This window comes from Scatophagus argus, chromosome 1 (assembly GCF_020382885.2).
Source record: "Scatophagus argus isolate fScaArg1 chromosome 1, fScaArg1.pri, whole genome shotgun sequence".
NCBI lineage: Eukaryota > Metazoa > Chordata > Actinopteri > Scatophagidae > Scatophagus > Scatophagus argus.
Window position 1 is genome coordinate 5,819,383 of NC_058493.1, and position 27,989 is coordinate 5,847,371.

General features: G+C 39.8%; 3 protein-coding genes across 8 annotated transcripts in view; 2 read left to right on the forward strand and 1 right to left on the reverse strand.

Annotated features, from left to right (window-relative positions):
* Window positions 1-10,395, forward strand: part of LOC124066570 (myocyte-specific enhancer factor 2A-like) — a 35,202-nt gene extending 24,807 nt beyond the window's left edge. The window contains exons 5-11 of one of the 2 annotated variants that reach the window (XM_046403100.1): window positions 2,060-2,194; window positions 2,646-2,847; window positions 3,202-3,255; window positions 4,546-4,718; window positions 7,576-7,702; window positions 8,140-8,242; window positions 9,054-10,395. In XM_046403100.1, the coding sequence (XP_046259056.1) occupies window positions 2,060-2,194; window positions 2,646-2,847; window positions 3,202-3,255; window positions 4,546-4,718; window positions 7,576-7,702; window positions 8,140-8,242; window positions 9,054-9,378 (1,119 nt within the window). In that variant the 3' untranslated portion in view covers window positions 9,379-10,395. The remainder of the gene's footprint in view (window positions 1-2,059; window positions 2,195-2,645; window positions 2,848-3,201; window positions 3,256-4,545; window positions 4,719-7,575; window positions 7,703-8,139; window positions 8,243-9,053) is intronic. The other variant, XM_046403193.1, reaches the window with a different exon arrangement.
* A 2,647-nt stretch (window positions 10,396-13,042) lies between these two features.
* mctp2b (multiple C2 domains, transmembrane 2b) overlaps window positions 13,043-27,989 on the forward strand; it is a 42,870-nt gene continuing 27,923 nt past the window's right edge. For 2 of the 5 annotated variants that reach the window (XM_046402663.1, XM_046402901.1), the window contains exons 1-4: window positions 13,044-13,211; window positions 22,752-23,328; window positions 25,629-25,682; window positions 27,343-27,460. In XM_046402663.1, coding sequence (XP_046258619.1) covers window positions 22,801-23,328; window positions 25,629-25,682; window positions 27,343-27,460 — 700 coding nt within the window. In that variant the 5' untranslated portion in view covers window positions 13,044-13,211; window positions 22,752-22,800. Of the gene's footprint in view, window positions 13,212-13,802; window positions 13,851-21,644; window positions 21,669-22,751; window positions 23,329-25,628; window positions 25,683-27,342; window positions 27,461-27,989 lie in introns of those variants that run through there. The other 3 variants (XM_046402815.1, XM_046402745.1, XM_046402976.1) reach the window with 3 other exon arrangements.
* Window positions 20,651-21,600, reverse strand: LOC124066669 (high choriolytic enzyme 1-like). Its single transcript, XM_046403327.1, has one exon. The coding sequence runs from the start codon at window positions 21,551-21,553 to the stop codon at window positions 20,765-20,767; it is 789 nt and encodes a 262-aa protein (XP_046259283.1). The 5' UTR covers window positions 21,554-21,600; the 3' UTR covers window positions 20,651-20,764.

Consider the following 27,989-nt stretch of genomic DNA (forward strand, 5'->3'; position numbering starts at 1 on the left):
ACTTACCATTGGCATTTGACGTGCAGTATTTTTATTGATGACAGTTTATAGAGGAGTTTGAAGACTGTAAACATGCAACATATATGTGTTTTGCATTGTCTGTTTTCTTTTACCATGTATGTCACAACATGTATCAGAGTCATGCTATTTCTAATTTACAGAACTTTCAAGTCAGTAATGGATAATTCCTTTGCCACCTGTCAGTTTGACTAATGTATATTTGCTGCCACCGCTACACGGTCACTCACATACATGCATCCCATACCATACTGTTATTATACAAAATGGAATAACAATCAAACATCTACCATACAAACTGCAAATTTAAAGTGGCCAGTTTAATGTTTACTGGAGTGTGGAAATAACTAGCCATTGAGCTGAGTGGGAATCGAGCGTGTGACTTCTTAAGTGGTCACCAGTTGTTAAAATGTAGTTTAAGGCCTGTGGTGAAAATAGACTTGTGAACGTGTGTTTAAAGCTCCCAGTAACTACCAGTGTCTGGGAATGCAGAGGACATGTGGTGGACCGACAGTCCGCTGGCTGGTGTGATGGTCTGTAGGTCTGTCCGTTTCACGCTATGACGCGTAATATAATGAGGAACAGAGATGAGATGATGGATACCAGAGAGGTGATGTCATCATCCAGGCACGCATGATGTCGGTATGATTTGATTTTAATACAATGGTCCCTCTGCCAAAGTGCAGGTGCCGTAAATTAACATCCTTCAATTTCTCTGTCCAGGTTCAAGTTCTCTAAACCTTCTGAACGATGCCAATTCCACGCTTGGCTTCATTTTCATTAACAATAAGAAATGTGTGTTTTTAAAAAGATACATTAGACTTTTAGAATTTAGATATTTAAAAAAGCTCCAATGCATTTTTTAATACACATTATATATATTATATTTACATATATTACTCTTTGGACTTAAAGCCACTGTGGTTGATGTTTTCTAAGAACAGATCACATAATGTGTAATGTGAAAGCAGTCGGTTTCACAGTTCAGCCAGCTTTCTCTCAGCTCTGTGCAAATATCACATTTGGTGCTTTTAATTAATTTGTGCTGGCAGTCTAAACACTAAAAGCCCCACCGTACACTACATCACCACCAAGGAAAGATATGCAAAATTAGTAAATAACTGTCATAGTGGGGCACTTATCATTTATCATACTGATCTTACATTCATCAATGAACAGAAACACAACTGCAAATAAATGCTAATGTTACTCTGTATCTGAATTAAAGCAAAAAATTGGCACATGTAAAAAATGATGTGTATGAAAGTTAACAGCCAGGTGGAAACAGATGGTAAAACATCCTTCCTGGGAAGTCCCTGGAAACATCCTTTATTTAGTTTTAGAAACACAGCATAAATACTGTGTAATGAACCAAACACCAACAATTTGTTAATGTTTAAAGGCAGTTTACTGGAGGGTAAATATGTGTTTCCCCATCTTTGTTGTATTAAGAACAATAGCAAAGCCCTTACCAGGAGTTCAGACTTTCAGAAATGTAAATATGGCCTCTGTGTTAGCATCTGTATACTGTGAATCTCTTGAGAATCAGATCTGGCTTCTACTAGTCATGTTAGGGGTCGGCTGTCCTTCCTGCTCTTTGACCACACATTATATGGGGAGCAAGCAGAACCATTCATATCCTGTGTTCTGCAAGACCTCAGCTTGTCAAATTGACAGATGTTATTATTAATATGCTTTAAGTTTAAACTGATCAGTCTCAGCTTGATTTCTAAACTGATGTGTTGTAAAGCCTGTACATGCTGTGTAACTTGTACTGTATTTTAGACATTGTGGTTTGTAATGCGAGACTTTTCCATCAGGAAGAATTAATAAAAAAAAAATTCCATTAGATATGTAAATCATTTTTAACAGACTCACCCCTCTCTCTGGGACAATGTGGTTTTATTATGAATGTCAGCTGCAGGCCACTGTAAGCCTTGCCAAATCCATTGCTGTAGTTGCATTTTCTACTTGTTGCCAATACTATTTAATCAGCCTTTCTAAACGTAATGCCTCCCCCCCGTGCTTGTTTTACCCACAGGCCCTGAATAAGAAGGAGCACAGAGGCTGTGACAGCCCCGACGCTGATGCCTCCTACGTCCTCACCCCCAACACCGAGGAGAAATACAAGAAGATTAATGAAGAGTTTGACAACATGATGAAAAGTCACAAAATTGTGAGTTGCATTATAGTCTTTTGTTGATTTTCCTCAGCTCCATTATTTTTCAAATTGATACAGTTACATAGATTCAGTATGCCACTGTACCAGATCAGAGCATTGCAACTATGTCTGATGTCTGTTAAAAGACCCATTGGCTACTCCCACCCACATTTGCTCAGCAGGAACATCAACAGAAGAACTTCCACTCAGTATGCTGTCTTTTGTTATAAGATTTTTTTTCGCTTTCTCTTTGTTTCTACAGCACATGTGGAGCAAAATGTCACTTTTATGTCAGTCAGTCTGTTATTGACCATATGCTTGACCCCAATAAAGTTCATCTTATCTTTACAGACACAACAACAGGGCAAAATAAAAGACAAAAAAAAAACAGTGTGTCTTACAGCAAGTATTGTATTCTGTTATGAAACTGATGTTGACTTGTCTCTATCTGTCACTTCCTCTCCAGTCCACAGGACTTCCACAGCAGAACTTCATGCATGTGGCACCAGGCAGTGTGTCGTACAGCTCTGGTGTAGGAGGGGCAACCTCCCAGGCGCTGGCTGCAGCCACAGCAGCTCTGGCTGACAGTGGGATCCTCTCCTCGTCTCACACACACCTCCACAGGAACATAAACTCTCCTCAAAGACCCCCCAGCACTGGAAACACAGGTTGGTGCATACATGTGTGTGCTTGATAGTCCAGGGGGAAATGCAGATAATAAGATATTTGTCTTACCTTGTGGTCACTCATTGTGTGCTCACTGAGGTGAACAACCCTTGCTGTGCATGTAAATGTAGAGATTCACCTTTTGTCTGGATGGGACTTATGAGAGGCCCAGTGCTGAAAAAAACTCAGTCGACAAATCAGACTTATGACGATTAGGAGAAAGTGAAGACCAGCAAACAAATGATGACCAGTAAATACATTTGTTTGGACACAAGCCAGTTTTTGTGGAACAGAAACTGGTGGGAAATGTCATCAACTAACAATGTATGTTTCTGCATGTGTGTGTGTATCTTCAGGTGGCCTGCAGGGTAGTTCTGATCTGGCTCTGCAAAATGGGTCTGGACCAGTCGGTATGTGTCTCTCAGGAGTCATACAGAAACACTTAGACAGAGCTCCTGGTCTAAGGGCCCAAGCTATCCCCTTGAGTCACACACATCAACATAAGTAAATCTGTCATTCATATTATTGTGGTCTCAAGAACTTCTAGAGACAACATAATTATTCAGAGAGAATATATAAATATATAGATGAGATGAAATCATTTCTCATAATTTTCTACATGAATGTATTATATTTTCATGTATGGCTTTTTAAGTTTTTTCTGCAAGGTCCTTCATTACCAGTGTATTACCACTGCACAGCTCATCTACGGTTATTTTTTTGCTGTATGCAGGTAGTTTAGTTCATTATTCTGCTGTGGCTTCCAGTCTACCTTTACGTTCAGTGACAGATCGGCCTGGTCATTGTCTTTTCATAACCATATACAATCCAGCAGCATGCCTGACAGTTTTGTAAATGTTTCACATTTATCATACTGTTTTTCACATTCTGAAGTGTTGAATGATTATTGAGTGAATTCAAAAAATGAGCAACAGGGGGAGGATATAAACACTCAACATGATTTAATGTTTGTTTAGTTCCTGTGCTGTTAGTCATTTTATGACCCCTCGCATTAATTTTGTGAACCCCCAGGTTGGAAACCACTGATCTAGAGGGTCTGCTCTATAAATTTCTTACGTTTCAGCCAAACATTTTAGTAAGGTATTTGCTGATATTTCATTGTCACATCAAAGTCACTATTTCGCAGAGTATTTGAATGGTTTCAGTTTAAGTGCTTGCTGAGGCGTCTTTGTTATCCCAGGAGTTGGGATGCACCCCAGCTTCATTTTTACTGATTTATGTCAGCCGTATTTCTCTTAACTGATGAATCTTCAATCCTCACTACAAACTGTCCTCCTTTCAGGCTGTCCTCACTGTCATTTTGATACTCTCCCTCCCAGAACATCTTGTCTCATATGAACACTGCCATTATGTAATGTCAAGAGCAAGAAAAGATCAATAATTCATTATTATCTCTTGTATAATATATGGCTGTACTTTCACCATTCTAACCATATAACCTCCCCCACGTTTTAACGCATGCTCCAAATCTTCAAATACTTCTGCATTGTGTTGTGCTTTTCATCCAAGGTAAAATTCTGTCCAAGGCTCTGAAATTAGTCCTGGCAGAATATTTATTTGAGCAGATTGCACATACGGTGCTCCTGGCCCAGTCAGCCTGTCAGTCAGTCCTGAAGGGAAAGCGAGGGTTTCCTCACCATCACTTATCAAATGTCTTTGTATTTCATGTCTGTGTTCAGTGAACGGTTTTGTGGGCTCACCTGGTGGAAGCAGCTTGGGGAAGATCATACCACCCAAATCTCCTCCTCCTCCTCCTCCTCTTCCACCTCCTGCGAACAGTGTGATCCCTACCAGCCGCAAAACGGACCTCCGTGTAGTCATCCCTCAGTCCAAGGGAATGATGCAAACACTGGTAAGTGTGTATATGTGTTGTTAACAGCAGCCTGAAAACAATACACAGCTACTGCCTTACAGCCAGCTTATGAAGGTGTTGCCCTTCACAGCTGCTTGTGCACAGCTCTGTAAAAACACAGGCCTTAAGCCTTTCAGTGCCTGAGTTTTTTAGGAAACAAAACCATATATGGTGTTTTTTTTTAAAACAACAACAAGGAGCTTGTTTTGTGTTTGGTGTTGATTTTAGTGGCCCCTGTGGACAAAAGCGTTAGTGTTATTATAAAGATCTTGATGCTGCCAGTCTGTTTTGCAGGATGCATAGTGATAATATATCTGTTTTATACAATGATGATGATACAAAGATTAGTAACTGTAATTCGATGATGGTGACACAAAATAAACTTTGTTTTAGCTGATCATAATTATCCTTTTCAGTTTCTCTTCCCTGTGTACTTTTGCTTTTTCATGCCTCTTTAATTTCAGTATTTATGTGTTGTTTTTCGGGAAACACTACAACTTTATATGAAGTAATATTTTTCATCTTAGAAATCTACATAATGACTGATGTGGCTAAATATAATGTTCACAGCACTAAACAGTGGCCTAATGTTCAAGACACAGGGCTGATAATTCTTCTAATCGTTAGCACAGAAGAGATTTAATGTTTTATAACAATGTGGCATTTAAAAAAATAATTTTGGCAGATTGTGAAGTCAAGGTTTACATTGCCATTGGTAATCATGAAGGTGTCCTGTGTATTGTCTTATAAATAATGGAGGAATTTAGGTCCTCACAACTGAAATTGAGACAAATCAGCCATCAGAAGAAGCTTGAGTGCAAAACATCTAAGAGAGTTTATGGTTTGTAAAGAGGTACATCGTGGAGGGGGTCTTCAGAGCTTCTTGAGTCCGCCTGTCTTCCTTCAGATAGTGTATTCACCATCTGTGCTTTGTTACTAAAGTTATTGATTTGCCCTCAACTCCCTTACTGTTGCCCTTCCCTCCCACACTATGCTCAAACATGATGTAACGATTAGCAAACAATGGAAACTGAGACATTTTTTTTTCTCTTTTATGGTGGCCAGGCGGCTTCAGTATTCTGCTGGCTGTGAGATTCAGCAAAGTTTTACGTTCAGCAGTGATCCATCGGTAGAAGGACAGCGTTTCAGGAGATGTGGCATAATTACTTGAATAGAGTTGATCAAAAAATAAAAAACTTTTTTCACAGCTGTTTCAGAAAGTGAGGGGAGAATTTTGTTGCTTTTTTGAAAATTTAGAGACAAGAAGTTAGAAATGGATTACAAATTGAAAGGACTTTATGGGTTACCTTTAAAGCCTTTTGTTAACACTCATTGAGGGGTAGCCGTTAGTATTAATAAAATAGTGTCTGAATAAAATTCAGGTGATGAAATGACATACAATAATAATAAAAACAATAATTTGTTGTCATCATTAATCGTTAGTATGGCCTTTTTCAGTGGCCCGAGAGTGTTCAATAGCAGCTATTATGGGCTGATACTAGCATGCAGTTGAAAGAACCACAAAACTGTAAACAATAGCGTGCTAATATTTCCGCAGTGTTTGAACCCGCAGAGGACAAGATCTGTACTTTTCAACCTCTCACTCACTGCAGTAAAAGATGTTGAGTTGTGGTCAGATAGCAGCTCCTCCACTTGATCATTTTGAAACTGCCTTTCACTTCCTCCTGTGTGCACATGTGTGCATGTAAGTGTGTACAGTTCGCTTTGTGAACTGTGTGTGTTTTGCACAGACAAAAACAACTCAAGCTGGAGATTTTTTTTTTTTTTTTTTTGCTTGTGTTCCTTTAGTGCAGCATCTATAAAGAAGCGAGCATGTCTGCCTCTCTTCACAGGCCACGTTTGCTAACCATCACCATTACTGGATCACGTCACTGAATTTTCTAGTTCAGCATTTATCGCTCATAGTGACATTCACACCACAGATAATACAAGGAAAGAGGACCGAAACTCAGTGCAAGTCACACTGGGTTATCTTTGATGACATAGTAATTCTGGGCCTGTATCAGTTTGTTAACCCACTGTTTGTGTGGATTTGTGTGTGTGTGTGTGCATGTTTAGCAGTGAGTGACTTCATTTAGGGTGATGTCATTGCTGACATTATCAAGTTGGAATGCCAACACCCAGAGAGGAACAACACTAAACTTCTAATTACTGTTAGAAATATGTCAAGTTAAACTGACACCAGTTTGAATTACGAGCAGCTTTAACATCCAGGCATGAAGTGTGCCAAACCAACTTGAATAATAGATTGCCCGCTTAATTGTTAAAACATGCAATCAAGTAAATTAAGACTGAGTTTGTCGCAGTAGGCCTGATTACGATTTCTTAACAAGACTGTTACTACATTCAGAACACTTAATCTTGCAAAACAGCTCAAAATTTAACCATGCAATTTAGTGGATAAGAAGTATTTTAATTGAAGCTCTGTTTTACAGACTAGGCTTTCGGTTTTAGGGGTACTGAGTAAAGACTGAGGTCTTTTATGTTTTAAAAGTGGGTTTCTAGATTGCATTTAGAATTAGATTTAATTTTACATTATCTTAAGGCGTTGGTGAATTTCTGGTTGACTTTTAATGCAGGTGAATAAAAAATGGACACGCCAGAAGGTCAGTTTTACATAATGCCTACAATGCAGTGTCGGAGTGTTAGAGCTTGGAGTTTTAATACACTCACTGCTGAAAGACGTTATGGGAAAATGAATTTATACTGACATCATGTGGTTGAATTTTGGCATCACAAGCTGTGATCATCTGTTGCACTGTTCACCATAACTGTAGTCTGAGCACAGACAGAGAAAAGACTTGTGACTGTTTTTATTTTATGTATTTATTTTCAGAGTAACCAGAGGTTGAGTGGAAGTCAGTCCAGCCAGCCTTTGTCCACTCCAGTGGTCTCCATCACCACACCCAGTCTGCCTCACCAGAGCCTGGTCTACTCTGGCATCAGCTCTGTGTACAATAACGGTACCTGATGATTATTAGTGTTTGTACTGTGTTGCTGTTCTTAGCCTAGCTCCTGAGGACACAGAGCGTAATAGTAAGAATAGAGTAAAATAAAACATTGAAATGTTGCTGTTTTTCTTTCTTTTTGTTTTTACATCATTTAATGGATAGGTAACATTATCATTTATATACTGTTAAAATTTCAATTGAGAGAACCGTTCAACCAGAATAACACTAGTTATTAGTATAGCTTATTACCCGAAGAGCCCTGCGATTGACTGTCGACCAGTCCAGGGCGACCCCGCCTCTCGCCCATAGTCAGCTGGGATAGGCTCCAGCCCCCAACCCCACCCCCCAACCTGCGACCCTGACGATTTAAGCGATATAGAAAATGGATAGATGGGTGGATGGATGGAAGCTCATTGATGTATCAGTCTCATGTGTCTTTTCTCTATCAGATTTCTCTCTGAACAGTGCAGAGCTGTCAGGCTTCAGCTCCCCTGCAGGCCCCTCCTTAGGCTCCATGGCAGCATGGCAGCAACACCAGCTGGGCTCGCTGGGGTAAGTACCTGACAGTTAACCTTTCTCTCTTCATGACTGATAACAGGCTTTACTCTTTCACAGTTTGTTCACGCAGTTTTGATAACTGACAACTTTGTTCACAGAACAGGAAGAGTAATAAGTATACTAAATGCCCCTCAGGAGTTTTTCAGAATCTGTTGAGTGTGTGTGTGTCTGTGTTTTTTGGACTTAACTTGGTAATGAAAAATGAGGCTAATGAATGAAGTAATAACACTTACAGCAGGTTAAGTATGACCAAGTAAATTTTGCATGGTCATGAACCAGAAGGTTCATTAGCGCCAGTTTAAAGTCCTGAATTCAACATTAACATTTATGTAGGTAAATATAAAATGTGCTTATAGTATCTAAAGTAAATGCACCAAATGGAAAAAACTATGTCCTGTGTGTGTGTTTCATTTCTTTAATTTAATGTATTAATTTAAGTTGTATTTTATTGTTGTATTAGGTTGAAGAGGGTTGTTAAATCTCTAAAATATATCATATTTCAAAAACCCCTCGTTTGTTTAATATGTAATATGTTATACTACTGTTATAATATGTTGTCGAATAACTGGAGGAAAAAGTACAATATTTGCATCTTAATTCTTGTGGAAGCAAGTTTCATTAAATTAAAATTTTTTAGTTAAGTACAAGTACCTTATGCTGTACTTTAGTAAACATACTTAAGTTCCTCCAAAGCACTTGTTTCAGTACTACTTCTGTCCACATACTTTATAGTTTCACCACTAGGTGGAGCCTTCACTCCAGAGTTCCAGTTACAAGATAGTCTCCTCCTCTGTTCTCTCTGCAGGTCATTGAGCTCCAGTCTCTCCGTCAGCACCGACCACAACATAAACATCAAATCAGAGCCAATCTCCCCACCCCGTGACCACCTCAGCCAATCAGGGTACATGACCCAGGCTCATGTCCCCCCACATCATCACTCCTCCACCTCCTCATCCACCCGAGCAGAGCTGGGAAGGTCTCCTGCAGACAGCATCAGCTCTTCCTGCAGCTCCCACGAGGGTGGCAGCGACCGAGACGAGCAGCAGCGGCAGGAGTTCCACTCGCTCCCTGTGAGTCGTTCAGAGAGTCCGACGGTCAAACGAATGCGAATGGACAGCTGGGTGACATAAACCCTACAGTCACATGACCAGACCACACCAGGGCAAACACAGGAAGGACACTGTTATGCAAACAAAATGTGGATTTTTAATAATGTGTTATTTTTAATTAAGCTATCTATTTGTTTTTTTATGGTGGTCAGACTTTTGACAAAAGTTGAGCAATCTTAGTCTGAACATTCGGAACCTAGTCTGATCATCTCAACCTTCAGTGGTACTTAAAACACAGCAGACTGTCATGTTAAAGTATAAATCATTTAAACGTCACAGACTGATAATGTGGGTCCAATTGCAGCACTATCTGTCATGTTCCTATCCAGTGGGATGCAGTACAGTACACAGAAGAATCAAAAAAAGGTGAGATTAATGTTGTCTTTAAGCCTTGTGGCTTCTTGATTTGGTTAGTAAAGCAGTGAAGTGCTTCTGGATGTCTCCCACTGCGTGTCACCCGGTTAATTTCTGATCTTCTCAGGGTTTGAAACATTGAATGAGTCCAACATGAAAGCAATACTCCGTCTACATGATCCCTGTTACTCCTCTTTTAAAAACACTTATTTATATCAGCCAAAGCAGTATGCTGTTTTTATGTTGTTTGTGTGTGTTTTTCTATTGTGCACGGAATACGACAATATTTTGTTCAGATTTAAGACTGAAAGCCATGGACACTTGTTTTGTGTGTACTACCGAAATATATTGCTATGATTTTGTATATACTATCTTTAATATATATCATTTTTTGGTGTAAATCTACATTGTTAATCTGTTGTATGTGAAACATGACAACTCCACCATATTTTACAAAAGTATATTTTTGTCGATGACTGCCATATTTGCAAGGCATCGTCCTTTCTCATCAAGTGTCTGTTGGATAAATCTGTTTTGTGAAGTAGGCCATGTTGCACTATCTTGAAACCGGGTTTCCAAAAATATACTGAAAGGTACATGCACTCTGGAAATCATATCTTAATGAACAAAACAAATCTAGCTCCTCAGACGCTGCAACAAAGATGCACATATGAAAGAAAAACAGTCTGATTTTGCCTGATATCCTCGGTGGGAATAAATCTAGCTAAACTGATTCGGTGAGAATTGCACAGTGAAACTTAACTGACATTTAACCACAGAAAAATACACACCTAGTAAGTACGAATGTTGTTCTTAATGTGGTGTGCATGTCTGTGTGTGTTTGTGTATTTGTACAGGAGGTAATTTCCTCTAGCGTGTGTTTAAAGGTACAAGAGCAGATGGAAGGAAATTCAATGGGAAGTCATACCGTGATGAATATTTACAGGTATTTGCAAGGTTTTTATCTTATTTTATGAGTTGAATACATTGTTTTTATAAAAGAAAAGTTTATGTACACCTTGGTGTTAACTAATCACAGATAAAGGTGGTAAACTGAAATACATAAATACATAAAACACAGATTCTTTTGTCATACAGGTTGATGTTTATTAATATGGCAGTGAATCATTTTATATTTACAAGAGTATTCAGGAGTAGGTTGAAGAAAGTTTTTTTTGATGTTCTTGGATATGAACAGTTGAGTGACTGAGCATTAAAATGATTAATGTTGAGAAAATGGAACATGTGGGTGAGTACAACATAGCAGTTGTGGTGAGGAGTGCAAAAGCTGCAAGAGTAACCACAGGGGTTCATCTGAATGATAGCGTGGATGGGAAATATAGCAGTGAGGGGCTTGAACAGAGCGAGACAATGTCTGAATGTCTGATAACCTTTACATGAAGAAATAAAACATATTTGGGGTTCATTGTAATGGTAACAGCCTTATGGAAAAGGCATGTGGTTTATGAAATGCAGAAGCTAACCATAAATGAAAAATGTGACCACAAATCACAACATGATCATTGTGTTTGGTTTACTAAAATGAAAGAATGGGGAAAAATAGAGAAAAAATAGTAATTTAAGCTGTTCTAAACACAGAAACAGCAGAAAGCCTGGGTAGCATGAGTACATACTGATGGATTTGGGCAGTTATGATCATTAGACTACAATAGCCTGCTGGAAACAGACAGGAACTAAACAGCTCACAGAGGATGTTTTGGGTAAGTTGGACATTGTCTGTGTAAAGCAGACCTGGCTTAAACCATGAGTGTTACATGGAAGAGAACTGGAACAAGAACAAAGGTTGAATAGTTCTGTTAGACAACTGGACGTGAAGTTTTTCTAGAAAACATTTCGCCTCCCATCCAAGAAGTTTCTTCAGAACTGAAGCTTCTTGGATCAGAGGCGAACTGTCTTCTAAAAAAACTTCACGTCCCCTTGCCTGATGGAACTTTTCAACCTTGACCATGACCTGGATGGCTGGGAATCTCCATAAACAAGAATGAAGTGACTACAGTCCATCACAAGGTAATACGAGGCAGAGGGATGATTAGATGTTGTTGATGTTACTTGGGAGTCAATAAAAGGACAGGATTTAGTCTTAAAGCAACACAGCTGATAAAAGAAATAGTTTCAGTTTAATTTGCTACCATTTTATAAACACACATTTAAAATATTTCATGTTAGACTGATTTTCTCGATTAACCACACACGCTGTTTAGTCAAATGAGCAGCACTCACGGTGTACAGAATGGCCTTAGTGCAGTAAACACACAGCTCAGGTAAAACAAACCAAACACATGGACTAATCACAGCTAGTGTTTTAAAACTCTCTGCTTGTATGAAAGAGAGGAGCAACAAGATTGTACAAGCTGTGATGAAGGGTAAACCATCAAGGCCTCACACACCCAGTACACCGAGGTGGAGGACTGGAGGGTGGAGGGATTAAATGTACCAAGGTTAATAGTGATGAGAGCAAACAGCTGTTTGAGAAAGGGATTAGGTTTATGTGAGCCACATGAGATTGCTCTAGACGTAGAGCAAGTCGTTGTTTTTCACATTTCTGGTGGAACAGGACTGGTTGACATGTGACATGTTGACAAATTTGGACATGGGGTCCAAAACTTGCATGAGTCGTTTAAAACGATTCAGTTGTTGAGTTTGTTGCTGCTCGATGATACGACAGACATAAGTAACCGAGTTCCTTCTGCTTGGCTGGAGCTACAAATCATCACCCCGCTGTTTCTGCAAAATGTAGTTTTCACAAAATTCACTAACGTTTCAGTCCTAAATCTGTATAGTGAGACAAAGAAGTGAAGTCGAGGGAAAATGTATTTGATTTAAAGTACTCTACGGAACAAGAATCAGTTCACCCCAAACATATCATAGGGTCTTGGTTCGCTTTGAGATTTAACAAATGTGCTGCTGTCAAGTTAGCTGGAGTGATAGCATACCGGAAATTAAGTACTTTTATATTTATTTGGGGTTGGTAGATTTTAGTACAGAACAAGCATAAAATCATAGCCCACAGTGGATTACTACCATAATTTTATGATACGCTAATTATACTTGATCATTTGCTATATTTGTGTATGAAGGCTATTTGACTGCTAAAAGGTACGTCAACTAGATAAAACACAAAAAACAGGTTTAACCAACACACAGATTTATACTCACAGATATCTAGATCAATTCTGAGATTGTGCTAAATACTTTCAGTTTGCTTATTTAATATTCGCTCTGTGTGCAGTCCATTTAGACGTTTCTTTTTTTAGCAGTCGCCGGAAAAGCTTTTATTTTGAAAGTCCTGTTCAAAGAGATGTTTGTTGTGTGCAGATTGATATTTGGTTCTCAAACACTGAGGAGGAAGTCTGCGCGGATGGGCTACATAATACAATCGATGTCCTGGGCTGCTGCTGTCGTTTTTCTCCACCCCCAATGTTTAGCAATCATGATTTGAATTAGAGACACTCGTCGGAGGATATTAGCAGCGGAAAAAGGTAAAAATTCACTCATTAATTCCGTCTCCAAGGGGGAAATAGCAAGCTACCAAGTTTAGTTACCTGTGGGGGTCTATCAGGTGGGGCCGGTCAGGTGAGGTGCGTCCTTCCTGCCCGGAACTTTTTTTTTTTTTTTCCGGAGACCAGGTGAAAAGTCTCCTTCTTTAATCTCCTGTAACTCGTGGGAATTTTCCGTTTCCGTATGCTCCGACATCTGCATAGAAGGAGGCTGAGGTCGAACTCTGTTCAAACATCTGGCAGTGTACTTTTTTGTGCATCTCGTTTTAAAAAGTTTCTAGAAGAGTCGATCGCCAAGGCGGCTCAGACATCAAATACACCAAACGTGTTTACATTAAAGTGCTATTGAGCATTGATCACACTGCCCCTGTGAAGCCTGCCGTCCGTTTAAACGCCTGCTGCGTGCTGCCCAGTATGTGCCGAATAAAAGCAGCCCTCATCTACTCACTGGAGGTTTTGACACACCGCATTACAATTTCTCTCTTCTGATAGGCGGCTAATATCATTTGCAAGTGTGTTTTTTCAAAGGAGACTGGTGTGGCCTTTTCTCAGAGGGCAGTGAGTGGAGAGCGTTACTGTGGCTTCCTCAGGTATCGGCCAACTGGACTCATGTTTGGAGAAGTACGCTACTTTTACTGATAGGCTACTTTCACTAACTCTGGATGTAAGCTGGAACCTCTGAGTTCATAGTTTGAGTCTTAAAATGGCAATATATATATAATATATATATATATATTATATATCCTACGCAGAGAATCTCAAGCCTGTTGTAGACTCAGAGGCTTTAGGATCTCGTATATTTTTACATACAAAAGCTTGTAGCTGAAAAGTAAGTACAAGGAAAATCGAAAACCCCTGGAACTGCAGTTTTTTTTGTTCATGCATGAGTTATTATATTTTTGTTCTAGTGTGTTTTCTGTTGAAAACTTTAGTCTTTCCACATATCAGAGTGTGAAGTAGTTTCAGGAAATAGCGTTTTGTGCTGTTCAGGCAGGGCTGCTTAGCGGTTGCACAACTCGACCCAACAAATGAGGAAAAAAAAAAATCATAAAAGTGCTTTCAGGAAAGATAAGGTTAGTGTGCAGTTTGTATTTAAAAATGAGGACCTGTTTCCTTATGATGCACAGCTAGTATCCGCTATAAGAATGAAAATTCATCTAGAGATTGTTTTAAAAATTAGACATTTGCTTTTATTATTTGTCCAAGGGCTGCCCGAAGGGGGCCCAGGGGGCCCACGGGCTGCCAGGTGTTCTTTACGAATGATAAAATGAATTGCTGTTTGTGGTGTTTATTTAATTTATTTATTTATTGTGAGTTAAAAATGCTCTTTAAATATGAAGGAACCCTGATTCATAATTGTTATTATTCTGAGCATCGTCACATGTAAGTCAGTCAAGGGAGCTTTGGATCCCAGTACCATTTTGCACCGTAAAAAAACAAGAAGTAAATGTTGCTCACACAATGTAATGGCTATAGATGTAATGACAATTCCATCTAAACCTTCCTTTCAATATGTAATGGTGCTCTGCCACTGCAAACTGCCACTTAAATGCGATACAGTAAGTACAAGAGGTGTTCACTTTTGATCAAGCTGATCAAGTGTTAAGTTTTGTTTTGTCTATTTGTACATGCGAAATCACTACTTGTTCATCATTCAGATGACCAAAGTTTAGAAGATCCAGTCTGTAAAAGTGCTTTCATGTTTAACAACGGATTAACCCAGAATCATTTTCCGATGCTGTCATCTGCTATTTGTTTTCTGTCAGGAATTACGTAAAATCAGTGTCCTTTTTTTTTTTTTCTCTCCAAATGGTCGTGACCTCATTTGGGAATGAAAGTAGAAATATGTGAGCGTGTTTCTAACAGTCATCACAGAACATGCATAAGCCTGTTGCAGCACCACAGTGGCTGAGGCTTACGATCTTGTGAATTCAGCCTGGGTTTAATTTGAAAAAAGGGCATCTTGTATGTACTTTTTTCCAGCTTCCTATCCTTCACAGCATTTCATCCGTTTGTAGCTCTTTTATAGTGTCCTCTCAGCTTTGTGGGGGTCACCCTTCAGTGTATCAATATATCAAGGTTGATTGATTTGCACAGTGAAAAGTCAGTAGTAGCTTCTTCATGCTTCTCATACACAGAACATGTACTTTTCTCTTTTCTCAGTAGGAACATCAGCTAATGTGTGTTCTAATGACATGCACACCATAATATTAATCTGAATATTTGTTTTTTAAAATTGTTTTCAATGAAATAGAACTTATGAACTTTTATATAATTATTTTGTATTTTGTTTTAATTTACTTTTAAAGGAACTAAACTTTTAATTTACTTAAAGTCTTGATCATTTTGTGTTTTGCTCGTAATGTCTGTCATCCATATTGTTTATGTTTAGTTGTTTAATTGTGATCTATGACACAAATTCTGTTTTTGTTGGCCATCCCTCACTGAATTTGTCTTTACGTAAGAGAGGCAGATAAATGACTAAAATGTGTTGGGAGTAAGGTTAGAGAGACAGGTTGTCGGACAGGACGGATGCATCGTCTGTGTCACCTTGAACTGGGCTGGCTTTGGTCCTACAGTCTTCCTGTGTCCACAGATTGGGCTGGCACTAGACATGTACTTTTCCATTTAAACATGAACAGGTCATATTTTTAAATCGAGCTTTGATGAAAGTGTTGTTCTCCCTTAGGTAGCTCGAGTCAAGGCTGGAATCCGGCTGTGCTTTTAGACTGTGTCTGTTTAGTCCAGGTTGAGTCTGGCTGAATCCTCTGGCTCGACTGGCAGTCAGAATGAAACGAATGAATTTTTTTGTGGCCACACAGCTGGTTGTATATCTCAGTTTATTACTGGACTGTTGCTTTGTTGGGACCGCATTTGCACTTGTACGCTTAACTCACTTTATAGTCAAATGCCAAGCCTCCATATCCTGCTCATGGAGTCGCTGTATCTGTGAAAACCAGTGAATTCCTCTGGCTGTTGTAAGGGGTTATCAGTGGGCTTTAAGGTTATTGGGACTATTCAGAGTTAATTATTTATTATTGATATCGTTGATTATTGATATTGTTAACTGATATTGTTGTCTCATTGTCATCAGACAGTCTTTGTTTTAAGACATCAGAATGCAGTGTACAGAGCACAGCTCAGGTCGAAGTGAGTATTTTGGATGCCTGTCAGCAACCAAAGTGCGCACCTGAACAGCTCTGTCATGTAGATGATGGGTAGGACTGACTGTGCAGTAAGCATACACATGATTGGCATGATTGTTTGGCTAAAGGTGCTAAATCTCTCCAGTATATGAACTTTTTCTCCATGTCAATAGGTTTGTGGACTTTTTACATGGTCCTCCTGCGCTCAGAGACATAGTCAGTGTGCACCATCTGTGGTGATTGATGAATTGATAGATCAATAGATTTGACACTGTAGAGAGACTGATGATTACTCTTTAATGTCTGTGACAGTGAGCCGTGTCGCCAGGTATTACTACAAATGAGTTCTCTGTGTTAAGATGTGAGTTTATTTTTCTGTAAGTTAAAGGAATTAGCCTAAGTATATGAAAGCCATCAGTAATGCAGTTCAGTATTGATGGCCTGAAAAGGACACACCTCAAAGGAAATAGCAACATTTGTTATTTCCTTTTCTGTCGGTTTCTTATGAAGTTGTTGAAAACGCAGTGACCGCTAAAGAGATGCAGGCTGTTAACCCTGTTAGTGTCATACAGGGGAACTTGTTTGACTGCTGTGACCAGCACCAATAGTAGATAAAATCCATTCCAGTTTCCTGTTTTCAGACTGATACTACAGACTGGTGCTTTCTGAGGGCTCTTTCTACAGATTAACAGGACTCACTGTGCAAGTCCATCATTATGAGTTTAGTTTTAACAGAAACATTAAAGAATCTGCAATAATGTGTTTAGATTAAAAAGCTCAAATAACAGCAGAATGCTCCAACCTTAACCGCTCATTATTCCACTCACTTTCGGCTGCATTTAAACTTTTAATTTCTTTAAGAAAGTAGACTGACCTTTCATTTTGTCAAAATCTAATGAACGGTTCAACAAAACAGGACGTGCACTTTTATGAAACACAGAAAGATTCCTTGCTTTTAGAGCAAACGACAGTGATGATCTTCAACCTCCAACGTCCTCCTTATTGGTATTATTATTTTTATTGTTGTTGTTGTTTTTGCCACGTGGATGCAGCAGAACCAAACTATAAAAGCACAATGTTGACATTAAATGTTATTAATGTTATTTGTTATTTTGTTGAACCTGTCAGTAAAGAGCTGCAGCATCAATAGAGCAACATTAGCATGATAATTCTTTGTGGGTTTGTGACCACTTGCATTTCACACACACACACACACACACCCACACACGTATGTCTATATATATATATGCGTGTGTCTATATATATATATATGTGTGTGTGTGTGTGTGTGTATACATATATATGTATATATAGAGAGAGGGATAGACAGACAGATCAGTATAATGGTGATATCACAATAAAATGTTTCTACACAGCAAAGCAAACAGGTAGTTAGAGCATCTTAAGCTATGTAATGTGGTCAGTACTCTTAAAAGTACAGATTTTGGTATGCAACTCTAACCTCATACTAAGAGATTACTCCTAAACTCAAGTGTGTTTTTATATAATTTGTGGGGTTTAGCTTGTTGCCCCAGATCACATTTGATATGATGAATTTATGTAACTGCTGTTACTGGTATTGATAAGCAGTATTGATAAGAGTAGTAGTACCATTAAGATCTCAAAGATACTATCCCTTATTAGCATGTGTCAAGTGTGATTAACACAAAGAAACAGGATTTGGATGTTTCCGTTTCACTGTGGCTTTCAAGTTTCAAGTCATCTCAAACCTTCTTGTTTTTTGATGTTTTCAACATGATGCATCCACTGGAAAACTAGCAGTCCAGTAGATTATGACAAAATTGTATTGTGTTCTTTTCAGTCTATATTCTTTCTTTCAGTAGCCATCATCGTTTTCCTCTGCTTGCTGTCAGTCTCCCTGTTCGTTCTAATCCCTGTATGTGGGTCACGAGGGGGAATCCTGAATCTAGCCTACATATATCTGAGCCATTTGTTTGCTTATTTTGAGTCTGATAAGTGATTGTAGACAAACTCATTTTTTAGGAAAACTACTTCAACTCGCTTTTCGCTGTAACTGTTTGTACTAATATCCTGTTTTGAAAAAAATACCATGTCATAGTCTGACAAGTTTAACGTAAGTTGTCACATTTTAAAATACGTTTAAAATCTGTCACTTCCCTTCCCGGTCCTCTTCTTTTTAGCTGGTAACATAACATGTCACCAGTCGCAATTAATGACAATACAAAGTGTGAAGTTAGTACAGCCTTCAGTAGTAAGAGGCTTATGGGACTGTTGTTTTACAAAATCAGGTTTTGTCAGAAGCAGCTGCAGCAGCAGCTCTGTGCAGGTACGGCTGCTGATTGTATTGCAGAAGTAATTTTGAGAGATGACAGCTTAAAGCAAGCATTAATGACACATCACAGTATGCGTCACTAACGCCGCTTTGTCTACCTGAGGCCTGCTCTTTTAACGCGAAAAGGAGATCTTGTTTTACAGAACAATAGTGACTTTGCATTGGGTAAACTGTGATTGCATGATAAGTGACTCAGCCAGATGCACGCATGCGCACATGTACGCACGCACACACGCGCGCACACACACACAGCTTCAGGAACAAGTCATTAAGCAGTGGCTGCATTCCAAAAAATAAGATTAGACCGTAATCACCATGCTCTCCTGACAAACACATTGGACAACCCAAGGTCGAAGGTGCAAAGAATACCTGTCCGGTATGACACTTACTGTTTAGTGGCATTTCATAAAACAACTTGTTGCCCCAGTCAAAGTTGTGGATTCTATTGTATGCTAATTTTTCAGGACACAGTTATTTATGATTGGATTTTGGATTGGATTGTGAGATGACGAGCAGTAGTAGTAAATTGTACCCCACTCTACCCTCACAGTATGCATACTTTGTATAAATGTAGTAATCACAATACATAATGAAAAGCAGGTGTCTAGTTTTCCCCCGCACATGTTTTATATTTTTACTGTGTTTCTAATTTAAATGGCTCCTTTGAGTTAAAGCACTGATTTCAGGAGCAAGTAGGTAGACTTCTGAGTTTATGTTATTTCCCCTAAGGTCACAAAGCATATGGAAGTTGCACTATATAGACAAAACTATTGAGACACCTTACCAGTGTGCCAACAGGGACTTCACATTCACATTCTAAATACATAGACAGCTTTGCGGCTATAACAGCTTCCACTCTTCTCTGAAGGCTTTGAGTGTTTTTGTGGGAATTTTTGTCCATTTGTGCAGCAATAGTGAGGTCAGACACTGATGTTGTGATGAAAAGGCCTGGCTCACAATCTCTGTTCCAGTTCATCCCAAAGGTGTTGGATGGGGTTGAGGTCAGGACTGTGGGCCAGTCAAGTTCTTCCACAACAAACTCATCCAGCCATGTCTTTATGGGCTTTGCTTTGTGCACTGGGACACAGTCATGCTGGAATAGAAAAGGACCTTCCCCAAACTGTTGCCACAAAGTAGGAAGCATAGCATTGTCCAAAATGTCTTGGTATGCTGAAGCATTAAGATCTCCCTTCACTGAAAGCCCATTCTCTGAAAAACAGCCCCACACCACGTGTGAATTCAGTAATAAAGAGGGGTCTCCCAATACTTTTGTCTACATAGTGTATATCTGATGAAGGGACATGTGGAAAAAATACAACATTATTGTGTCATACACATTTTCTCACATTCCTGTTCACCTCAGTCTCTGCAAAATCTCAGTATATGATTATAATTGTAATTTGTGAACTGGACCTGCGGTACTACACATGCTAAGCTTGTTATTTCAGGCGTTTTGAGAATTAGGAATGTCTTTGTTGATGTGTCATTTCATTTTGATTGATTGTTCATGGAGCCATTTCTATGTAGTATGTCTACATATTGACTTTTTGTTTTTTGTTTTTTGTTTTTATTGTTGAATAAGGGTACATTATATGAGCATTTCTAGTCTGATTTGTGGCATACTGTAAGGCCTTTTTGCACAAGAAAGTCAAAGTTTTGAGTATCTTTGGTTTGGTGTTTCATTTAAAAAAAACTATGTCTACAAGTAGTGTTTTCAGGGTTTTATTTATTCATTTATATATGTATTGTATGTTGTTGTGGGTAAACATTTCTGTTTTCGAGGGGTGTAAACAACACACAGTCTTTGGAAACAAATTTCCTCTTTGGGAACAATAACATCTATCTGTTATCATTGTGTTAATGCAGGCACACAAATAAAAAAAGAACATGACAGCAGTAAGTCATTTTGCATTACCTTTATTGTTACAGATAAGTTCAGCATGTGGGGGTCACATATTTTGTTGTCTGAACACTTGAAATAATACGGTGAAAGAAAGCATAATCTTTAGCACTGATTCATAGGTTATCGAAAAAGGAGAAGGGTGAAATTGTTGCATTTATCATCAGTGTTGTTGTTAGCAGCCGTACAGCAGGTTGATCCTCATGATGTCCCAGTAGGACATGCCCTGCCTCTGGCCGATCTGGACGTTGGGGTCGGGGATGGGGGTGATGGAGTCCCTCCCGTACTGGATGGAGAAAGCTGTTCTTCCGTAGTGCATGATGGAGGAGTAGTCGTAGGGAGTGTTCAGGTTGTTGGTGGACTGCTTGTAAAAGTTGTAGGCCATCTGCGGGTCGATGTTCTCCCAGTTGATCCTGACGTAGTAGTCGCGGTCGCTCCTGGTCTGCTCGTGCTGGAAGCCCAGAGCGTGGTTGATCTCGTGCTGGATGATGCCGTGGTAGAGGCAGCCCTGCCTGTTGAGAGAGAGCACCTGTCTGCCTCCCTCTTTGCCCAGAGAGGAGAAACATCCGGCTTTGTTCTCCACGCTGATGTAGTCGTACTGGTTCTGACGGGGGACGAAGCGGAGGCAGGTGCTGCTGTGGTAGGCCTGCATGGCGTACTCGATCTTCTGCCTCTCCCAGCTGGTGAACTCAGCGCTCACGGTGTAGGGGATCATCACCAAGCCGTTGGAAGCTTTGCTCCACAGGCAGCTCTGGGACCAGCACATCATGGCGTTTCTGGTTCTGGGAGCCAGCAGGTCTCCTTCCAGCAGGATCTCGTTGGTGGCGTTGTTGGAGGTCAGAATCCTGGTGGTGATGTCCATGGTGTCTGGGACTTCTTCTTCTGCACCTCCTTCCTCCTGGAGAGGATGTGCCTGACAGAGGCCAAGCAGGAGCAGCAGCAGCAGGCTGGCAGAGGGAGTCATCTTCAGGGTCGGTCTGGAGGCTGTGGAGCTTCTGTGGAGAGCTGCTGAGGAGAGACTCCTTGAGGCTGGATGTCTGAGTCAGTTCAGTCCAGGGTCTTTATACTCTCCTGTACAGGTGTGTCTGAAGGAGGATTATGGGTTGGGGTCCACACTGCTAGGCCTAAACAAAGCTCTGAAGGGAGGACTCCACAGTCAAACCTACTTCATAAACATAGAGTCTAATCCCCCCTTTGTGTGCCACATTAGTCCTTAGATATTCAAAGTTCAGCTGCTTTTATTTTTAATTGTTTTACAAACCGTTTTTAGCAACATTAACCAAAGAATATATGTTAAAATTAAATTTATGTGTAATTTTCTAGGGTAACATGAGTTCTTGGGGGGTAGCTGTGGCCTAGAGGTTTGTGGCCGAGGGTCGCTGGTTCGATTCCTTCCCCGGACTGGCAGGAAAAATTTGGCTGTGGTGGGGTGATTAATAATTCTCCCCTTGATGTGCCCTTGAGCATGGCAATTAACCCCTTTATTTGCTCCCCGGGCACCTGAAATGGCAGCACACTGCTCTTGTCTGTTTCACTGCATGTTGCATGTGTGTGTTCAATCAGTCATGTGTAAAATGCAGAGAAGAATTTTGGTGTATGTAAAAAAATAAACTGTCAATAACGGTTTGAAGTTTAAGTTTCTTTCTTTTCTCTTTTGGTTCTAGTCAAAGAGACGATGATGTGGTATCTACTGTTTCTATACAGTGGTTTCTTACATTGCAGTTGACCTCAGATGTTTAAATATGTCTCTTTTTTTTTTAAGAATTTCTCATTTAAGCATTTGTTCCTGAGTTGAGAACTGCTGTGATTGCTTAAACGATGAGATGCTGTATTTTCTCTCAATAGGCTGTGAGAGTTGACGTTACTGTAAAGGTCCCGACTGAGTATTGATTTGGTTACGCACTGAGTGATGACCATGTCTTAAGAATGGTTTACATGAATTACAGGACTTAAAGAAATAGTTAAGTTAAAAACATTTTAGGAATTATGCTTATTCACTTCACTAGAGTCAGGTCATGAGATTGATGCCGCTGTCATATTTCCACACAGCAGAGTGTTAGCTTTCATTTTCATTGCAAATATTTGTTAATTGCAGCTTAATGTCAGCCGTAGATGACGACAGTGACTGACTCCACTCTGTCTCTGTTTGTTTTTTACTCTAGCTGTCAGTGATGTCCAGTTCTTAGACACAGGCTAAACCTCCTTCCCATCATGGACTCCAAGAAGCCAGGTGTGCTGCGGCATTTCCGCCAGAAGGTGCTACCACACTTTCGGCGAGGCAAGACGAGCGCAAGCAAGTCGCCCGTCCTGCTCGAACACACCATGGACCATCGGATGAGTTCCTCCGTTCCAGACATGAGATACATGAGGCAGGAGTACACTCACGTCTCCTCCAGCACACGGCTCCAGCAGTACAACTCCCCCAGCTACAGCAGCCCCTCCTCACCGTTAGTCAAGCCTGCTCGAGGCCTGGCAGGAGGTGGGAGTGGCCTGAAGGTGGGACCCGTTGGTGGAGGAGCTGAGAGGAGTGAGCACAGACTAAGCGTGCCTGTAGACTCTACAGACTGGGCTTCCTCCCAGGAGTCATTCAACAGTCTCTGCGAGGAGGAGAAGAGCTCCTCGGAGTCAAACTACAGAATCGTCAGAGGCATGGAGCCTGAGGAGCTGGCCCTGCCAGAGATGATGACCGTCTACAGTCCAGATGTCCCTTCCTTGGAAGTTTCCCAGGATGACTCACAGGTACAGACACTGCATGTGAAATGTTAACTCAGCATAAAGTTGTGTCTTATGCTTTGACTTGATATACCATAATCAACCCTCTTGGCCAGGCACATGTACACATACAAGGGTCTTGATTCCAGTTCATTTATCCATTTTATTTTTAATGAATAAGGAGCATAGCACTAGAATAAGCTTGTATTGTATTTTGTTTCCCTGTGACACAGCGGTAAAGAGATAAAGAACCTGGTGTGTTTGTTGTACATTGGCGGGGGTGTCAGGTGTCAGGTGGATTTGAACAGGACGGACAAAGTTTAACTTGGAGGGGCTGGATGAAATTGAAATTGGACTTCCTTCCAAAATCAATATTCCACAGCAGCACTTGGCAAACTTTGGTTGTGTGTGTTTTTACACATCCAAGGCATGAGATTTAATGACTCACATCTTTGAAACAGTGACAAGGATGTGGTTTTTAGTGCAGGTGTCACACTGGTATGGTCACATTTAGCATTTGGCCCTCCTTAGTCTTACAGAAATGATTTAAGAAATAGATTCAAAGACTTGTGTCAGGGGCAGACAATGCTTTTGCTGCCAAGTCCACTTCCAGTGAGTATTTACTGAGTCTAATATAACTTTGTGTGTGAATAAATTTGCATTATAACGTATTAATCTTTTTGGTCATTCCTGAAATCTTCTAAAAAAATGAGTAATATGAGTCATGTTATGAGCTCTGTATATATTTCTCATTTTTACAAGCTTGCCTCAAAGTCAGAGTATGTAAACCTTTGTGATGTAGTACTGCCTGTTTTATATACAGAACAAAGTCGAGAGACACACCTGTGAAATCGTAGTTGTGTCTTTTCTCAGTCACAAGCTCATCGTTCAGTAAATACTTTCTTCAGTGCAGAATACTGTGAGCAAAGGAAAACAACTGTTCCTCCAGCTACATTACATTCCACTTGTCGCTTGTCTACGCTGTTCGCTTCATAGCTTTCCTTACTTTGTGAAAAAAAATCTATCCGAGTGATGAATCTTGTAAAAAGTGTCACAGTACATTTTTGTCTTATCTTTTCTTCTGACTGTGCATGAAGTATTTTTTGTCCAGGTTCATTGCCGAGATGTGGTCACAGTGCAGTGAGACACCTAACACGCTGATTGTTCACAGATGAAAGTGACTGAGCCGTGGACGGCAAATAGGGAATGTTGTCTAATGACTTTGTACCACACCCTTGACAGTCTTACCATCATGACATTTGGTTGCAGCAAGCTCTTAAGTTGACACAAAAGCTTTGCTTCACTGTTGAAACCTTTTTAACAAAATGAAGAAACGTAAACTCAGCCATCATCAGCAGGTAGCTTCGGCACCCACCAGATGGATTTAGTTTTGCAGAAAAATCTCAACAGAAGTTTGTCCAGACATTAATTCATCTATTACAAGCAGGAGAAGGCAAATAGGTTTGACTTGATTTGACTTACTGTACACAAATGTATCGTACACAGTGTAGAGAAGCAGGAGGATTAACAGGTGCACAGCAGTTTGTTTTTTCCCCCTGGAGCACCAGAGCAGGTTAATCCACCATTTGTCTCTTAAACTCTGTGCCCTTAAGAATTTCAAACAAAAATAAAACACACAACAAACCAGAAAGTCACCATTCTTATCATAATTCCTCAAATGTTAACTGTTCACATATTTTTTTGGCCAAAATCCACAAGCATGTTCTGGTAGTTACCAGTCCATAGTAATAGTAAATAGTGTTAAATATATAGGATAAAGCTCAGTTGCTTGTGGTTTAACCCTAGAACACTAACGTTAAAATTAGTAACACCATCACTAACGTTGGGTATATTTTACCCGATATAATATCTCGGATAAAATACAGTTTATCACACCAGCGTTCATCATGCCATATAGGACACACAGTGGCCACCTCTTGGTTTTTCTTTCACAGCTGTACTGAGCACACATTTGGTCGAAAGTATCAACACATCCCTTCATTTGGTTGTAAAATTCGATCACTTCAAAATTGTGTGGGTGAAAATCACCCGACGTTAGTGTTCTAGGGTTAAAGTCCACAGGTGGGACAAGACTTCCCTTTTTCCAGTACTGCCATGTGCTCTGAGGTGTAATGCCTTTCAGCTCCCAGGATGCAGGAATTTTTAATAAATGCTCAGGGGATTTCTGCTGGTGGTAGAAATGCCAAAGCAAGATCAGCTGCTGAACCTTTTACTTATCAGAAGACTGAAATGTTCCTCTTTCATAGTTTGGGACTTTCCTTATCACATGATAGATTTCTTAAATGCATTTATCTTTGCCTCTGCAGTACGATAATCATGATTTCAACGTCCACGTGTTGAAAGACGGGGACAACCAAAACGTAAGTGCTGCTGTCTTGTGTGGGTATGTGTTAATTTGTAGTTCAGCGTTGTTGAACAGATATAATTTCGATATTATTTACAACATTATCCTTTGTGTCACAAATGATCAGATCATGTTGAAAAGGTGAGTGTAGGAGCTTTTATCTCTGGTTGCTGTCAAGCGGCTTTGTTTGTGTCGGGCACCATTCTGATCAGCATTGGGCTTTGACTGACACACATTTGTGTCAAAGTTTAATTCCAGATTATTGGGTGTGTTGTGTTCAGGACATGACGGTGGGTAGTTCAGCAGAAAGTGTGCGTCATCCTGGCTTTTGTGGCCGGTCAGAGTTGGGATGCTGAGCAGGGTGATTCCAGGCTACTGGGGTTTATTCTCTGAAAGATGCTTGGTTGGTGGAGAGGCTTAATAGTGATTAAATAATCCACTGGAAGGACATGAAGCATAAACAGCATACAGCTGCACAAAGCCTTCCTCTGAGTGTACTTTTTGTACCGTTTCAAAAACAGCATCAAAAATGCTCAAAGCAATAGAAGCAAAAAAGTATTTCACAAAATAAAGAGTAAGAGACATAACAAGTAAATTCTAATATGTGAAGAACATGTGATGTAACTTTCAACTAAATAAATTAAAGAAAGCAGAACAAAAGACTTCAGCTCTATGTCACAGTGTTGTAAGAAGAGCATTCATTTGCCGGGCTGGGTTGTGTTGCGGTTGTTGTGGAAATGCACAATTTCGACTGCACAATTTCTCTTGCATTTTTATATCATTTTATAGTGTTATTATTCAATAAGCTATAAACAGCTTATTGTGAGTTTGCACATTAGTAGCAAAAATGAGACAAAGGAAATCTAGCAAAAATGTGATGATACTGTATGACTGAATGATGATTTATAATAAAATCAAAAGGAGCAGTTTTTGAGTCAGTTATTTACTCACCCCCATACCAATGGAAAGTCGACAAAACATTTCTCACAGCAGTAACAGTGTTTCAGCTTTCTTAACGCTAAAGCGTAAAAAAGATAGTTAAAACTTAAAAAATAGCTCTGTAATGCTTCCCAAACTTATTTGAAAAGACGTTATTCACACCCAAATCTTCACTGTAGCCACTAAACTGTAAGTGTTAGCAGGCACCCTGTCAAAAGTGAATGCACAAGCTCAAACGTGTGTATGTGTGGCGTGATTATAATCTACAAATCATTTGGGATCTTCGGATCCACCTATCTTTCCACTGTCATGTACTGTAAGTAATGATAACTTTATGATAATGATGTCATTATGATAATAATGACTAAATTTTCGTTTTTATGTGAACTGTTCCTCTAAACATGTCAAATTTAGGAACAGAAAGCTAGCATCAATTGTCCAGCCAGAATTGCAATCTGTCTCATTTCTCTTTTGATCAGAGTTCCTGATTGAAGTCTTCATATTCTTTGTGTAAAAAAAAAAAAGAAGACAACTTTTTAGATCTTTTATTTTTTTGAGATATAGTTTGGCATTTTAAAAAAAAGTACAGTTTGAGTATTTCTGCTGATATTGTATGTAACACAACCCCTTGTATAAGTTACGTCATATTCACATACAGCTGTAGACTTGCTCAGAAAATCCAAATGTAACCAGTGATAATGGTAATAATGTGTGTGTGTGTGTGTGTGTGTGTCCAGAGTGAAATGAACAACGAGATCCCAAATGTATCGGAGAACACCAGGTTTCCTTCCAGGTCCTTCCTGCTCACCATCAACCTGAAGGAAGGACGCAACCTGGTCATCAGGGACCGCTGTGGTAAGAACCTCATCTTACCACTGCTACTACACATACTACATGACACAACAGTGAGGCACCACAAAGGACGCGTGTCATTTTACATATGGGCAATAGAACATATGCAGCAGTATAACTATAGTGTCTCTCTTTGTGTATTATTCATGTAGTGCACACAAAAGTGGCAGCTGTGCCATATGGACCGACTTAGTGTAGGAAGAATGGCAGGATGTTTTAAAAAAACTGGGATGTATTCTGGGTCTGATACACAGACATGTAAATAGTGATGATTTGTAGCAGTGGGTCGTTGAACTGGACCATAACCTCCAGCAAGGGACAGGAAGGGAAAGACCAGGTAGCACAAAACTACAGCAGAGAGAAGACATAGAGTCGGTAACATGTAGTATTGGAAGAATTCATACAGATTTCGAGGTAGAGGAGGAGAGAGGAGCTCAGTGCATCGTGGGAAAGACCCTGGCATTATAGGCCTGTAGCAGCATAACTAAGAGATGGTTTAGGGCTCACGTGAGCCAGCCCTAACTAAAGATTT

What these genes read in the sequence shown, in the direction of transcription:
- LOC124066669 (XM_046403327.1), bottom strand. Translation starts at nt 21,553, where the DNA reads ATGACTCCCTCTGCCAGCCTGCTGCTGCTGCTCCTGCTTGGCCTCTGT.